This window comes from Macaca thibetana, chromosome 9, assembly GCF_024542745.1.
Source record: "Macaca thibetana thibetana isolate TM-01 chromosome 9, ASM2454274v1, whole genome shotgun sequence".
NCBI classification, from domain to species: Eukaryota; Metazoa; Chordata; class Mammalia; order Primates; family Cercopithecidae; genus Macaca; species Macaca thibetana.
In genome coordinates, this window is record NC_065586.1 from 100036344 (window position 1) to 100051895 (window position 15552).

At 43.0% G+C, this 15552-nt stretch overlaps 3 protein-coding genes across 4 annotated transcripts in view; 2 read left to right on the top strand and 1 right to left on the bottom strand.

Annotated features, from left to right (window-relative positions):
• The window catches only part of GSTO1 (glutathione S-transferase omega 1), a 584823-nt gene that overhangs the window by 198151 nt on the left and 371120 nt on the right, over positions 1-15552 (top strand). The window lies entirely within an intron of this gene.
• SFR1 (SWI5 dependent homologous recombination repair protein 1) overlaps positions 1-15552 on the top strand; it is a 296645-nt gene that overhangs the window by 55746 nt on the left and 225347 nt on the right. The window lies entirely within an intron of this gene.
• STN1 (STN1 subunit of CST complex) overlaps positions 1-15552 on the bottom strand; it is a 36223-nt gene that overhangs the window by 4627 nt on the left and 16044 nt on the right. For both annotated transcript variants that reach the window (XM_050804914.1, XM_050804916.1), the window contains exons 5-9: positions 13507-13668; positions 12320-12443; positions 10988-11159; positions 5282-5404; positions 2234-2306 (exon numbers count right to left, since the gene is read on the bottom strand). In XM_050804914.1, coding sequence (XP_050660871.1) covers positions 2234-2306; positions 5282-5404; positions 10988-11159; positions 12320-12443; positions 13507-13668 — 654 coding nt within the window. The remainder of the gene's footprint in view (positions 1-2233; positions 2307-5281; positions 5405-10987; positions 11160-12319; positions 12444-13506; positions 13669-15552) is intronic.

Consider the following 15552-nt stretch of genomic DNA (forward strand, 5'->3'; position numbering starts at 1 on the left):
TACTGTCCAGCTAATGAAAAGACGTAGACACTTTTATGTGTACTGTTGGCAAATGACCTCTAAAAGGCAATGTTAGATCTAAAATACAAGGTGTGGGACAATGTATATCATCGGCTAAACTTCCCTTGTGTTTTCTCTTTTTTTTTTTTTTTTTCTTTTTTTTTGAGATGGAGTCTCGCTCTGTCGCCCAGGCTGGACTGCAGTGGCCGGATCTCAGCTCACTGCAAGCTCCACCTCCCGGGTTTACGCCACTCTCCCGCCTCAGCCTCCCGAGTAGCTGGGACTACAGGCGCCCGCCACCTCGCCCGGCTAGTTTTTGTATTTTTTAGTAGAGATGGGGTTTCACCGTGTTAGCCAGGATGGTCTCGATCTCTTGACCTCGTGATCCGCCTGTCTCGGCCTCCCAAAGTGCTGGGATTACAGACTTGAGCCACTGCGCCCGGCCTTCCCTTGTGTTTTCTATCAAGGATAAATAATACAGATATGTTTGTAAGTACATATCTGTATAGTTTATCCTTGATAGAGAACACATATCCAACAGGATATACAAGTAACTAATAACAACCACTGCCTTTGGAGAGGAGAACACAGAAGCTGGGGCTCAGTGCTGGGAGGGAGTCTGACTTTTTGGTGTGTATTTTTGCACTGCTTGGCTTTTTATGAGGCACATATATTACTATTCTGAATTGCCATGTTATGACATTATGAAGTGGGGTGCAGGTTCCAACACAGTTCTTACATCTTTTATCAGCATTGTCACTAATTCAGGCTTCAGATTTCGGCTCCTGGGAGTGTAGAGGGCCAGGTGATTGGCTAGTGGCTTTTAGAGGCTCCCATTCACAGACTGAGTGGCAGGGCCTGTCCACTTGATGAGCTATGGGTAGATGTAGATGTTAAACCTGCCACTTTCAAGACACTTCAGAGAGCCAAGTCCAAATGAAATGTGAATTCTTTTCATGTGCTTTACTAGCCCTAGGAGCCCTAGGGTTCAATCCATTCTATTCCTAATGCCGATGAAAATAAGAATCTGGCCAGGAGGCCCATGACTAGGGTGACTGCATCGATGTTATCTTGGGAGCATCTTCTCAACCCTTCTTGGCTGAGGAATCCCACATTGCACTGCTCTCAAAAGCTCCTTCAATTGCGGACAGATGGACTTTTCCCTCAACTGAAGGATATTTGTTCTTATTGTTCTGAATGAAGTGAACAAAGTCCATTCACTTGCATTGAAATAATACATTGCTTTGAGTTTAAGAGCTGCTGTTACACCACTCTGGGATCCGACCTCATGGCTTCTTAAAGGTTAACTAGGGCTGTCTACCATAAATACTGGGGCTGGAAACCTGGCCCAGCTTCACCCACTGACTCAACCTGGCACAGGGCCAGGCCCCAGGGATGTATGGGCCGAAGGACTGGAGGTGGAGTTCACTGGCAGATCAGGGACTTGGGGTCATCAACAAACCTTTTAAACACTTCTTATTATAGTACGTGTTTGCAAAAGCTAGACTTTGAAAAGTCACCTTTAAGATCGGTCAGTTTACATAGCATTTAAAGATGGGACTAATGCTTTCTTCTCTTTCTAACTAGTGTGTAAATGGTATTATTCCTTGTCAGACTAGCTACAGTTTCAGAGTCTAACCACTAGGGGCTGAACTAACTCTACTAAAACCATGTTCTAAACCATTTCTTTTGCAAATTATCAGTTTCCAAGATGACTGAATTACACCGTTCATAAACTGTCATGTCTAGAACCAGTCCTTCCAACACTGAAAGACTTTGATGTCAGAATAGAGGGAAATGTCAGGTTTGTGTTCAAAGAAAAGGGGCAAGCATGAAATAGGAAATAACACAAATCAGAGAGAACATGAGAAGCAGAATGACATCAAAACGTCTTAGTGTGGTGACCTTACCTCACTGTATCAGAATTCCCTGTCTAGCCCCCAGCTCATCCTCTATAGAAACAGAATCCCCAGGGTAGAATCTGGGCTCTGAACGTTGAGAGAGCTCCAAGGCTGAATCTTATGTATAGCCAAGGTTACAACAATTGTGCTAGCCTAACACTTGTTTAGAGAGGAGATGGAGGCTCAGGGAGGGCAGGTACTTTGACTATCGCCTTTCCAAGTCATTACTGGGAAAAGTCCCAGGTCTCCTGACTCTCCATCCAGTGCTCCCCGGGAGACAGTATCCCCTTCCAGGGCACCAGGGTGTCACTTGTACATTATATGCCACTTACGATTTGGTTTCTGGCAGTCCTGCTGAATGATCTGGTGGATCTTTCTGTGCAGGTCTTTGTCTTCTCTGGTTACCTAAATAGGAAAAATAGTTGAGAGAGAGAGTGTTCTTAGGTAACACAGCAGTTGTGTCATCCAGACTCCCAAATTAGTATTCAGGATAGCTTCTAAAGATTTCATAACAATCATCCCTACACCATCAATGTGGTGTTTGATACTTGGCCTAGTGTCAAACCAGTTCTGCCCAGAGGACACGTCCTTGGGAGTTGGTTGGTTCACTGGGGCAATGAGGTTAAAACAAAAAAAAGCTGGAATTGCATACTTTTAAGGAGCAACTAACTTTCTTCTTCAACACTCATAACACATTTCTCTTATTTGTTGTTATAGTTTTGAGCAAGGCACAGTGATCAAGGCCTCCGATCTTCACCCCATGACCTCTTCTTCTGAGCCGTGACACCTGTCTTGCGTTATATCAGTTTTCTTGCTTCTCCCAACCACAAGGAAAAATAAGAGAAAAAAACCAAAAACCCTGGAAGGGCAAGCTAGCAAGCTAGCATGCGAGTAAAGCTGGCCTATCCACCGAAACACGTTCTGCTCTCAAAGGCAGACATAACTTAAGTCTTTTTCTTTTTCCATTTTTTTTTTTTTTTTGAGACGGAATCTCACTCTTATCGCCCAGGCTAGAGTGCAGTGGCCTGATCTTGGCTCACTGCAACCTCTGCCTCCTGGGTTCAAGTGATTCTCCTGCCTCAGCCTCCCAAGTAGCTGGGATTACAAGCGTGCACCACCACGTCTAGCTAATTTTTGTATTTTTAGTAGAGATGAGGGTTTCACCATGTCGACCAGCCTGGTCTCGAAGCCTGACCTCAAGTGATCTACCCGACTTAGCCTCCCAAAGTGCTGGGATTACAGGCGTGAGCCACTGCGCCTGGCCAACTTAGTCTTTTCCAATCAGCTCAGATAAGAGGGAAGCAGCATGCAACGGGTTTCACCTTCATGTTCCACAGTGAATCTAGTAACAAAAAGAGAGAGAAAGAGAAAGAAAAAAAGAAAGAGAAAAAGGGAGAGGAAGAAAGGAAGAAAGAAAATAGACATGCAAACACATAGCTGTAAGTTTCCTCCTTAAAGACAGCCCAAGAATGCCTGTCTGACCTGCTTTACTGGAGGGGGCATCCTGAGAACACCTGCCTTCTCTCAGCTCACGAGGTTATGACGAAGATTAAACAAGGTCATGTGTGAGAGCTGCTGAATGCAGGAAAGCACTAGGCAAACAGAAGTGTTGACTTATTTTAACCATTTCCCTAAGGCAGGGCTTCAGGAGAAAGGTGACCACAAAGCAGTGGAGGGGTGAAGTCACAGATGGCGAAAAGAGATCTATTTGTGCTTGATCACAATGATTCACACGAGGAAGTGCCCAGCCCCGCCACGCCTTGCCCTGGACTGCTGCTCCTCAGGAAGGGCTGCTCTCTGAAGGGCTGGGAGGAAACGTGTGTCCCAGAGCGGGGCTCGAGGTGAGCTGCCCCCATGAGCTTCTCCAGCTTCCAGGAAGCAACTAACTCCCACCCGGCCTTCCCATGCCAGGACTCCCATCCTGGGATGGTGTGGGAGGCACTCGCCCTTATGTAGACCGGGATACCGGTTTCAAAAGTTATTTAAATGGTATTGTTAATTTCTAAAATTCCTCTAAAGTGGGGAGTCACTAGGGTAAATCAACATCAGGAAATGACATATTAAGAAAAGCTCCCCCTCGGGACTCTTGCCTGTAAATAGTGAGACTTCTGGAATTTGATCAGTCTCTGGGAGAGCTGCACGTAACTGAGTCCACACCACTGATGTCAGTGGTCCTGAGAAGGCCCATTTCCAGCTTAGCTCCTCCAATATTAAAAGTATGCAGAAAAAGGTGAACTTTTAACTTGGAAAGAGTGAGGCAAACAAGCACCCATACTCCTGCTGGGAGTCAACTGGTACAGCCTTCAGGTAGGCCCACCACACTGTGTCAACCAAAAGCTTAAATGGCCATGCCATCTGCTCCAGCAGCTCTTCTTTTAAGAGTCAATCTTACAGAAATACTGACATGAGTTCACAAACATAGTTGTGCAAAAATAGTCATAGCAACACTATTTGTGACAGCAAAACTTAGAAATACCCTAAGTATCCATCAAAAAGGAATGGCTAAAAAATACACGACAGGTACCCATAGTATGGAATACCCTGAGGATATTAAAAATAATGAGGTAGATTTATAACTACTAATGTGGAAAGGTGCCTGTGACGTGTTATTTTGGTACCAAAAAAGGTGTAGAGCATTATTTAGAGTAGCAAGTCTCAATGGTCCCAGGAGACATTTGGCAATGTCCAGGGACATTTTTGGTTGTCACAATTGGGGTGCTGCTACTGGTCTCCAGTAGGTGAAGGTCAGGGATGCTGCTAAATATCCTGCAATGCACAGGACGGCTCCCACGACACTCAATCACCTAGCCCGAATAGTGTTCAGATTGAGAAATGTTGATTTAGAAGATGATCACATGTTTTATAAAACAAAAAGCCTCTTGCATAAGCCAGGACTTTGAAACAATTAAAAAGCCACAGGAGCATATATTTATATGTACGCATTTGTAAATGTACAGATAAATGTCTAGAAGGATATACAGTTGTCTCTCGGTATACTCGGTGGATCAGTTCCAGGACCCTCAGGTATACCAAAATCCACACACACTCAAGTCCTGAAGTTGGCTCTGTGAAACTCGCATGTACGAAAAATTAGCCTTTCTCGTATGTGGGTTTCACATCTGCAAATACTGTACTTTCCATCTGCATTTGGCTGAAAAAGTTTGCATATAAGTGGACCCACACAGTTCAAACTTGTGTGGTTCATAGGTCAACTATTATTAAAAGAGATACCTTGGGGAAGGATAAGGACCAACTTTGACTTCTGATTTTATGTACCTCCTTAATGATTTTTAATAATAATTAAGTAGTTATTCATAAGTAATAAATATATTTGTAATTGAAGCTACGAAGGAAAAAAAGTTAAGTTGTAAGTGTCTTACATAGTACAAGTTATCAAAACCATCATCTTTCTGGAAAACAAGTCCTTTTTCCCGCAGCAGTTGTATAGCATTCTTAAATATACTATGAATTGCCTTGGAAGTGGTGTCCTTCTTAAAATTCACCTGTGTAGAGAGGAAAAAGAAAAAAAGAAAAGAAATAAGTCTCACCTTACAGCACCTGAGATACCTCCCTAGACCAACTGGTTCATGAATTTGTCCAACAGGCCTTTTAATTGCTGAGTCAAAAAGATCCTGGTATGTACCACCGTAGCAGGATGGTATTTAAGGAGGACTGAGAAGTGGGCCCTGGTAGGTAACCTTTCATAACTGTTCCATACCTTCGTTGTGATTTTTTTTTTTTAACGAACTCACTCTGTAGTGCAGAATAAAAAAAGCTACCCTCACTGTTGGACAATCTTTGACTTATTTTTTACACAAAACCAAAACACTGTACATATATCTTAGCCCCCTTTTCCATTAAAATTGAGGCTGTAACAATCTCTTCCTAGGGACTTCAACGATTTTTATGTAAGTTGGAATAATCTGGGGACTCCAGCATGAAGTATTAAATAGCCTCATTATTTTAGCTGGAGGAGAATAGAGGCTGAGCAGAGATCCACCAAGGGGAGTCCACAAGGCTGAAGGTAGAGAGCAGTCCTGGTGAAGCACAGTCCCCACCTGGAAGGGACCTCTGCTGCTGTCAGCTCTCCCCCTCACTTTCAGTGTTTCTTCCCTTCTCTAGAGACAAGTTTGCCTGGAGAGGGTCATCCAGGTCATCTGGCTTCTTATCCCCGGGGAACCTAGGCTATCAGCTAGTCCCCCCATGCTTGACCAGATGGGGTGCTTCTTGAGTCAGGGACTTTGTTTCATCTTGGCCATCTACTCCCTAGCACATGTTAGGTGACTGATAAAGTAAATGTGAGACGAATGGAAACAAATACACATTAGAGAGTATCATTGGGGATTTTCCGCTCCTTCCTAAAACAAAGAAAATGGCGAACAACAATTGCCCTTCAAAGTACAGATTCTTTTTTTTTTTTTGAGATGGAGTCTCGCTCTGTCACCCAGGCTGGAGTGCAGTGGCGCGATCTCAGCTCACTGCAAGCCCCGCCTCCCGGGTTCACACCATTCTCCTGCCTCAGTCTCCCGAGTAGCTGGGACTACAGGCGCCCGCGACCACGCCCAGCTAATTTTTTGTATTTTTAGTAGAGACGGGGTTTCACCGTGTTAGCCAGGATGGTCTCCATCTCCTGACCTCGTGATCCGCCCAGCTTGGACTCCCAAAGTGCTGGGATTACAGGTGTGAGCCACCGCGCCCGGCCTACAGATCTACTTTCAATGTGACAGAAATTTGTCAAGATATTGAAAAGATCAGAGTTCCAAACAAATGTGGCAAAGCTCCCAGTAAAGCATATGAAGGCCAAGTCCTACCTCTATTGAAAGGTACTTACAAAGGCTACGTGGGGCAGTACCCAGAGGTGCTGAAAAAGCGTGGCTGAGATTTGCTAATGACATTTCCTCAAGGGGAGAGGGAAGAGCCTCCATAGAGTCTCAGGTGTTCACAGGTCCATCCCAGAGAAACCTTCTCTTTCTAGAACAGGCCTCCCAAACAGGCTTTTTGTTACTCTAAGAGATCCTGGTGATGTTTCACAAATGTACTCTCCTGGGCTAACGATAACAGCCTAACACTCTAATTGAATTAACAGTGTAAGTTTTCCCTTAAAAGAACAAGCTGGAGAACCTCATCATTAGGGCCCCAAAACTGACAAACATTCCAGGTTAGGACAGCTTCCATTCTGAAGGGAGAATAAGGCTGAGAAATATTTGACAACTCCCACAGGCAGAAAAGCTCTCTGGGTGTGTTTAGAATAAACACCTCACCTAGCAATCCTCAGCCACACATCTTTTTATTCACAGAGGCTTAGGGAAAAACTGCTTTTAATTTCATACCTGAGTGCTCTTAGGGGATGCACCATCAGCGCGATACAGACTCCTTTGCAAACCTTCAAAACTACTTAATCTTTATAATTCTAAGGAGATCTATATTCTTTAGTCAATTTAACGTAAGGATCCTAAGGGTTCGGTTTATTACATCTCTTAGCAAGATAGAAATAAATTGGAAACTAACTAGAGATGATTGTTACATGATTATTCCTGTCTTTAAAAATGACTTTTGGTTATCCCAAAACCATATAAAAAGTCTAGTTCCCCCTCCCAGATTTCAGTAAGATCAAGTAGCAGGAAGAGAGAATGCTAGGCCTGGGAGATTAAAAACACAGTTTCAGCTGTGAGCAAGGAGGACTCAACAGAAATGTCTCTCTGTAAATATAAACAATACTTGAAGCTTCCTTTCCAAAAACATTTGCCTCAGCTGACCTTGGGACATATTTCCCTGGCCTAGTTATAAAGACCATAGTCTCAAGGGTAAAGCCACTAATCGTCTCTTCCAGCCAGCAGCTTTTCCTGGGCTGGGATCTGTGTCTTTCTTGTCTTTTTCAAAAGAGTAATGACAGACTCATCAGATTTAGGAAACCGAAATTGCTCACAGACAGAAAACGAAAAAAACAGTGACTAGCTAAACGTACTGAGCCTTACCAAGCCTCTCCTCATCTCAGGTCAGGAACTGGGTGGATCCCTGAAATATATATAGTCTTCATTCCCAAACAAACTCAGCAGTCATCCAGCTGTCAAAGAAACAATGGTTTTGCAGGCCCTGCTTATCATGTTCCTGGATTTGCTAAGAAGGACCACTATGAAAAAAAGGAGGAAACATTCAAGCCTGCTCTCTCTCTGCCTCTAAACTATAACACCATCACAATGATTTGTTTTTGTTAAGCTTTCATCTGTATGACAACAGAAAGTGCCAAAGGATCTAGGGTTTCACTCTCATTGTAAAGCACCTTTAGTCTCCCAGGAATCTATTAAACAGAACTCAATTTAATCACACTGACCTCCCCCAACCAGAGCAATGTGGGGGACTAATTCATAATTGATAGAAAAAAGAGTTTTCAAAGACAAAACAAATATAGTACCATATGCAATTCTTTTTAAACATATAGCACTAGGCAGACACAAGTTTCTGCTGTAAGCATTTTCTTTTTTTTTTTTTTTTGAGACGGAGTCTCGCTCTGTCACCCAGGCTGGAGTGCAGTGGCCGGATCTCAGCTCACTGCAAGCTCCACTTCCCGGGTTCAGGCCATTCTCCTGCCTCAGCCTCCCGAGTAGCTGGGAATACAGGTGCCCGCCACCTCGCCCGGCTAGTTTTTTGTATTTTTTTTTAGTAGAGACGGGGTTTCACCGTGTTAGCCAGGATGGTCTCGATCTCCTGACCTCGTGATCCGCCCGTCTCGGCCTCCCAAAGTGCTGGGATTACAGGCTTGAGCCACCGCGCCCGGCCAGCATTTTCAAAAAGATATGCCAAAGGTTCCCCACAGATCATTTTGAATGGAGGAGTCTTTTAGTCCTCAAAGAGTCCTTAAGTCTCTCTCTTTACTTAATTATAGCTATCACAGAAGAGCTGGCTTCACGTGAAAAATATGGTCTTCGCTAAGCTTTAAAGTTTCTTTCCAAACATGCTGATAGAATCATCCGCAGTCCTAGGAGGTCAATTTGGCTTTGAGCTGCCTCTAAATGATTAAGTGGGAAGAAGGTCAATCTTGCTGTCAGCCGACAGCTGGAGCGCTGCAACTGTTTGAAGCAACCTTGGCAAAGAACAAAGCAGCCAGTCGTGACCCTTTCCACCTTGGTGTTTTCTGAAACGATATCCCTCATCTTCCCGTATGAAACCATGGGTCACTGGGCACATCAGGCTGTTGCCCAGAAGAGATAATTAGGACCACAAACAAAACTGAGAAGCAGTGGTCATGCCTGGGAGGTCAGGATGTGACTCAGTATCTGTTCCACCAAAATCAAGAACAACTTATGTTATCTAGCAAGGGTGTTCACAGCAGCCTTGTTGGTAATGGCAAGATTAGAAAACATGTAAACAGTCCAGGAACGGAGAGACTGGTCACATACATGATGGTACATGTGACAAAAGACTGTAGGGGCCAACCTATATGTACAGCTAGGAAAGAATCTGTAAGACACACGTCAATGAAAAGTGAGGTGTCTCATAGTATACTACGCCATGCTAACATCTGTGTAAAACAGAAGGGGTTACAATGACTTCGAGTACATGTAAGCACAGACTATCTCAGAAGGATATTCCAGAGACCAGTACTGGTGCTTGTCTCAGGGGAAAGGGAGTGAGAGGGAGGATGGGAAAGAAATTGACCTTTACCTTTACACTTTGTGGGACAATTTGAACTTTTAAAAATCATTCATTCCTTCAATCAGCAAATAATTACTGAGAATCTGCTTTATGCCAGCCCTGTTCTAGGCCCTGGGTAGACAGCAAAGAATAAGACAGACAAGGCCTCTGCTCTCACAGAACTTAAATTCTGATGGAGGAACAGGCAGGCAAACAAAGACAGACCAGTGATGTCAGATACAAAAACAGGGTGTAAGAGTGAGGGGCCACATGGCAATCAGAGCAGCTAGACGGCCAGGGAGGGCAAGGAGGGACATTTAAGCTGAGATCATTCCCTGGTGGGATAAAGAATATAAATAAATGAGTCATGTTACAACAACAAAAACAAACCTAAGACCTGTAATGAAAGGGAAAGCCTAAAACCAATGTCTCAAATAATTCTTAATTCCAAGCAATACGTCAACACCAAGCAACCAAACAAGTTACCTGAGTAACACTAGGAGTAAAAACATGGAGATAACTTTCTCTTTTTTCTTTTTCTTCTTGGGACAGGGTCTCACTCTGGGTGACAGTCAGGGGTCAGGGTCACCCAGAGTGAGACCCTGTCTCATTTTTGCATTTTTAGTAGAGACAAGATTTCACCATTTTGGCCACGCTGATCTCGAACTCCTGGCTTCAGGTGATCTGCCCACCTTGACCTCCCAAAATACTGGGATTACAGGTGTGAGCCACTGCACCCAGCCCCTCCTTTCTTAATCTTATTATGCTTAATATTTGAGTAGAAAAAAATAATAATAGTCTAAGGTCCATAGTACTAAGTTGTTAGTATTCATTGAGATGGATGTTTAATCTCAGCAGAAGCCAAGTGACAGGGAAGTAGATAAGAGGAGGTAATTATCCATCCAAGATGATTTATTGATCAGCAAAATGATTCTTGAACTTGAACCATGGTTTTTAATGACTTGCTCTGTCTTTTTCAGAACAAGACTAACCTATTGTGTTTTAGGAGTTTAAATAAAGACCGAGCTGTATTCAGTGTCGTTTATGAGTAAAATTTCAAGGAACACTTAAGTAATTTTCTATTTTTTAATTTTTTATTCCTCTTAGAAAAAGTTATCTCAGTTAGCCAGGCAAGATGGCACATGCCTGTGGTCCCAGCTACTTGTGAGGCAGGAGAATCATCAGCCTGGGAGACAGAGTGAGATTGGGTCTCCGGAAAAAAAAAAAAAAAAAAAATTAAGGAAGGGGTAGGGGCAGGTCCAGCCTTATGCCTCATTTCAAGTTCTTAGTGGTCAGTGACCTTTCCACAATAGAAACAATGTGTGACAGAACCATCCCCTCTGTTCCCTGGGTCAACTCTGTGAATCTTCACGCCACAGTCACTTTCACCCACACCTGCAGTTGCAGATCTAGGGCAGGGAACCAGAATTCTCACGCGGGCATGCTGCACTCACTTGGTCGGAGCAGGCACTGTGAATCACAGGCTGATTGGCAAGGCACAGCAAAGACTCCACCATTTCCAGCTCCTGCTGGTAAAAGCTCTGCACTCTGTTCTCCATGAGGAATTCTTTGGCTTTTTCACTCAGCAAACTCGTGAGACTAGGGAGGTCCAGGGCGCCTGGATTGCTGCGGAGGGAAAGTTATTAAAGAGCTCTGCAGAAAACCATCACCTTTGTTCCTTTTTGGTGTATAAAAAACAGAAAGTTAGCTAGAAAATGCAACACTATATTGGGGTTTGTTTTTCATACAGAGTAATTCATACAGTGAACATTATGTGGTTGTTTAAAATGATGAGGCAGAACTACAGGAACTAAGATATTCATGACAGATTAGGAGAAAAAAAGTCAAACTGCAAAACAGCATGTAAGGTATGGTCCTATTTTTATAAAAAAACAAATGGAAACCCACTAAATCTATGGGTGACTATTCACGCTTGAGTAAGCACAGAAGAAACTAATTTAAAAAGACACACATTGGCTTATGAACATCGGTAATCTCTAGGGAATGGTGCTGAGGCAGGAAAGCGGAGACAGGAAAATGGAGAATTTTCACTTTTTATAATAGTTGTGCTTTTAATATACTTTTTTGAATAGATAATATATTCATGTTAAAAAACATTAAAAGATAAGCAGTGAAGTCTCCTTTCTATCCCCTTCCTGTTCTATCCTTCGGTCCCCACCCCCCAGGGAGCTGCTGTTACTGGTTCTCTGTGTCTCCTCTCACAGTTCTTTTATGCATGCATTAGCAAATATGCACACATTCTCATTCCTCCTGGGTTGTTTTTCTCCCATATAAAAAAGTAAAATCATCCCTGGTTGAGAATGACTGGTGTAGGTTTTTTTAGAACAGGTTTTTGATTATGACATGCTATGGTATCATATTTTGATTATGAGGTGACTTGCTACAGTTTTCTTCAGGTTTCTTGCCTTGGAGTTCATTAAGCTTCCTGAATCTGTGAGTTTAAAGTTTTTATCAAACTTGGAAAAATGTCAGGCATTATTATTTCTTCAAAGTGTTTTTCTCTGCTCCTGCCTCCACTCCTTCAGTGACTCCAATTACACACATAATTTCCTCACAACCACCGTAGGACATCTGTGCTATTATTCCCTTCATGTTACAGTAGAGGAAATTGAAGCACAGAGCGGGTTAGAGGGCTTGCTCAGAGCTCCACAGTGCGTAGGTGGATGATTCGGGATTTGAACCCAGGCCGACCCCAGCATCTGGGCTCCCGCTGTTTCGCTTTCCTGCCGTAGTCATGTGCTCAGCAGTGATAAGGCACCACTTACCTTAGTGCCTCTTCTTTCTCTAGGGCTGAGCTGCGAAAAGGCTGGTCATAAATTTTCCTGTAGATAGTGGGCAGCTCAAGCATCCTTGCAATTTGAATGTTCCACACTGGGTCGTCCACTTTATCTAACAAGTGACCAGAAAAAAGATGCCACAGAAATTGCAAATTACATTGAGATCAGTTCTTTCCCAGGCCCAAACTCCTGCTAGGACAACAGTAAATGAGGTGCTGGGTGGGCCTTCTTCCTTGTGAGTGCCCAGGGATCACAGTCTAGATGCACTAAATAGCTCCCAGTCATCCTGCATGAGGGAATGCGATGCCCTAAGTGTCATGGGCTTGGCCAGGGCCAAGGAACCAGGAAAGCACATCAATGTATTGATTCGTCTCTTCCTCTGGTGGACAGCAGGGGTTGTCCTTGAAATTTCCAACTGAAAACCAGCTAGCACAGTGCAAAGGGGAGATGATGGGGAACTGTCATATTTCTGATTAGTTGTTTTCATTTCAAGTTAATAGACTTAATGGTGTTCAAGAAATTTCTGGCCAGGCACAGTGGCGCACAGCTGTAATCCCAGCACTCTGGGAGGCTGAGGTAGGCAGATCTCTTGAGCTCAGGAGTTTGAGACCAGCCTGGGCTACATGGCGAAATCTCATCTCTATAAAAAATTAGCTGGGTGTGGTGGCGCATGCCTGTAGTTCTGGCTACTCAGAAGGCTGAGGTGGGAGAATCTCCTGAGCCCAGGAATTTGAGGTTGCAGTGAGCTGTGACTGTGCCACTGCATTACAGCCTGGGCAGTAGTGTGAGACCCTGTCTCAAAAAAAGAAAAATAAATAAAGAAAAAATTTAAAACTTTCCATTATTTTGAAGAATGTTCATATTCTGCCCTAATGCACTGACATTCTGAACTTGAAAGTGCTTTGGAAACTCTACTATGTCATCCAAATAAACTTGCCAACCATATATAAAGTAAATAATTCATTTTCTTTCCCAAATTATAATTAGCTGTCTTCAAAATAAAATTAAGAAATGCTAATTTTCTAAAGAAAGCATGTTAAACGATGTAATTCACTCATTAAATAGAGTTATATCTTAACTGAACTTTTTGAAAGTTTGACTTCCAGCTGAACAAGAGGTTTACTGGATGCACATCCAGAAAAACCACCAATTTGGTAGAAATATCTTGTGCTTACAGTAAGCGGTGGCATGAATCTCTCGCTCTTCTCTGTATGTACGGATACTGCCTCTGACTCGGATCGTGTCCCCAATCTCTATCTTTGTTCTCCGCTCAATGGTCTCTTGTAGCTTCTTAAGTTGCGAGGTTAAGCTGAGCTCTCTTGCTGCACTTGGAGCAGCTGTAGTTGTTTAGAGCCAGAGGGAAAGAGAAAAAGTTATAACACAATCACTCTACCACATCTGTGAGACAGTTTTAGGGTAAGACCAACACAATATGCTTATTTATTCTACTTCTGAGTAATTCTTCTACTGCTGGAAATCCACATAACCTTTTGGAGTCTTCCACTGAGAAAAAGGTATAAACTGTAATTATTCAAGAGTGGGGTGAAGGGAATAGAGTCTAGACTGAGGTCCAGAGGGCAAGTTCCAACAGACTCCAGGGCCTTCTTTCCTGCCCTGCATCGCCAGTGCAGTCAAAGGGCACTGCATGGCCTTGAAACGAACTCTGTACAATGAGTTCAGCTAGGCGTGGTAGCAATAGCTTTAAACAACCTTTCAAATGTCCTTGTGAGGAGACTTGTCCCACCTGAGTGCTCAACATCCCAATTTCTCACCTCTCATCTCTGTTGGGAAACTAGGCTAATCTCTCTGTCTCTCTCTCAAACACACACACACACGCACACTCACACTTTCTCTCTCTCTGTCACCACTTAAAACTATATACTGGAGCAACTTCATGATGAAAAAAACCCAATGTACACTCAATTCTAAATAACTTCTATCACTATTTTACTTCCAAATTGTATTAAGTAAGAAGAATTGTCACGACTATCTGGGTACTACAGGTGCTGTTCTAAGGACTTTACAATGTATTAGCACATTTAGTCCTCGCAACCACTCCTGCTTATTATTAGCCCCATTTTAGAGATGAGGAAACTGAGTCACAGAGAGGTCAAGCAACTTGCCCAAAGTAAAACAGCTAGTTAGAGACAAGGCTGGGGTTTGAACCCAGGCAGTCTCTAGCTGCAGAGCCATCCCACTTATCCCTTACTCTCTGCTGCCTGCCCCAGGAAGATACTCACATTTCCCAGTTACAGCTGGTGGGTGCAAAATACTGTGTGTTCTGTTTTCTTCTAGCATAATTTCAAATACACTTATGTATCCAAAGAAGCTACACAGCCAAGCATTTTATGTTTATTAGAGACGGGGTCTTGCTATGTTGCCCAGGCTGGAATTGAACTCCTGGCCTCAAGTGATCCTCCCACCTCAGTCTCTTGAGTAGCTGGGATTATAGGTACAGTTTTATAATTTTTTACTTTGGTTTTTTTTCACTAGCACCGTATAGGGACAGTACAGCTTAGCCATTGGCATTTGGCTATTGGAGTCGGAAATGAATCTCAGTTTACCTCCTACTAGCTGTGTAACCTTGGACAGGCTGCTTAACCTGCTTCACCTCACTGTGCCTCAGTTTCCTTTCTACTCTTATACTTCAGTTTCCTCAATTATGAAATGGAGGTAACAGTAGAGTCTACCTCATACACAGAGTTGTTGTGCATGATCTAATTGAATACTTACATTCTGCACTTAGCACAATTCCATATTTATAGGAAATAATTAAACGTAAGCTATTTGTGATGATGAATAATTAAACCTTCTAGAAAAAGCATCTTGTGTTTTGGGGGTCTTTCGTTAGAGACTATTACTGGATAAAAAATTACAAACTGGTTTACAGTTCATTACATACTGTCAGAATGCTTGCCAGAATAAACTGATCAAACCCCTGTTTTAGACAACGTTGTCAGCAATGCATGCATGCTCACAACTCCTACACCAGCTTCAGTCATTTGGATTTTTAATACCTTAACAAATACATAATTATTCCATACATCTTATTTTGCTTTTAAATTGCAAAAGAGGCTGTTTTTATACAAGATGATCTACTCTCTGTATTTCTTCATAGAGAAGCCCTTCATCAAAATCAACCTAATACAATTTTGACAACTGTGGCTCTGTAACGTGCAGAGGCATTAATTTTCCTTGAACACACCTACTATACCCAGGGA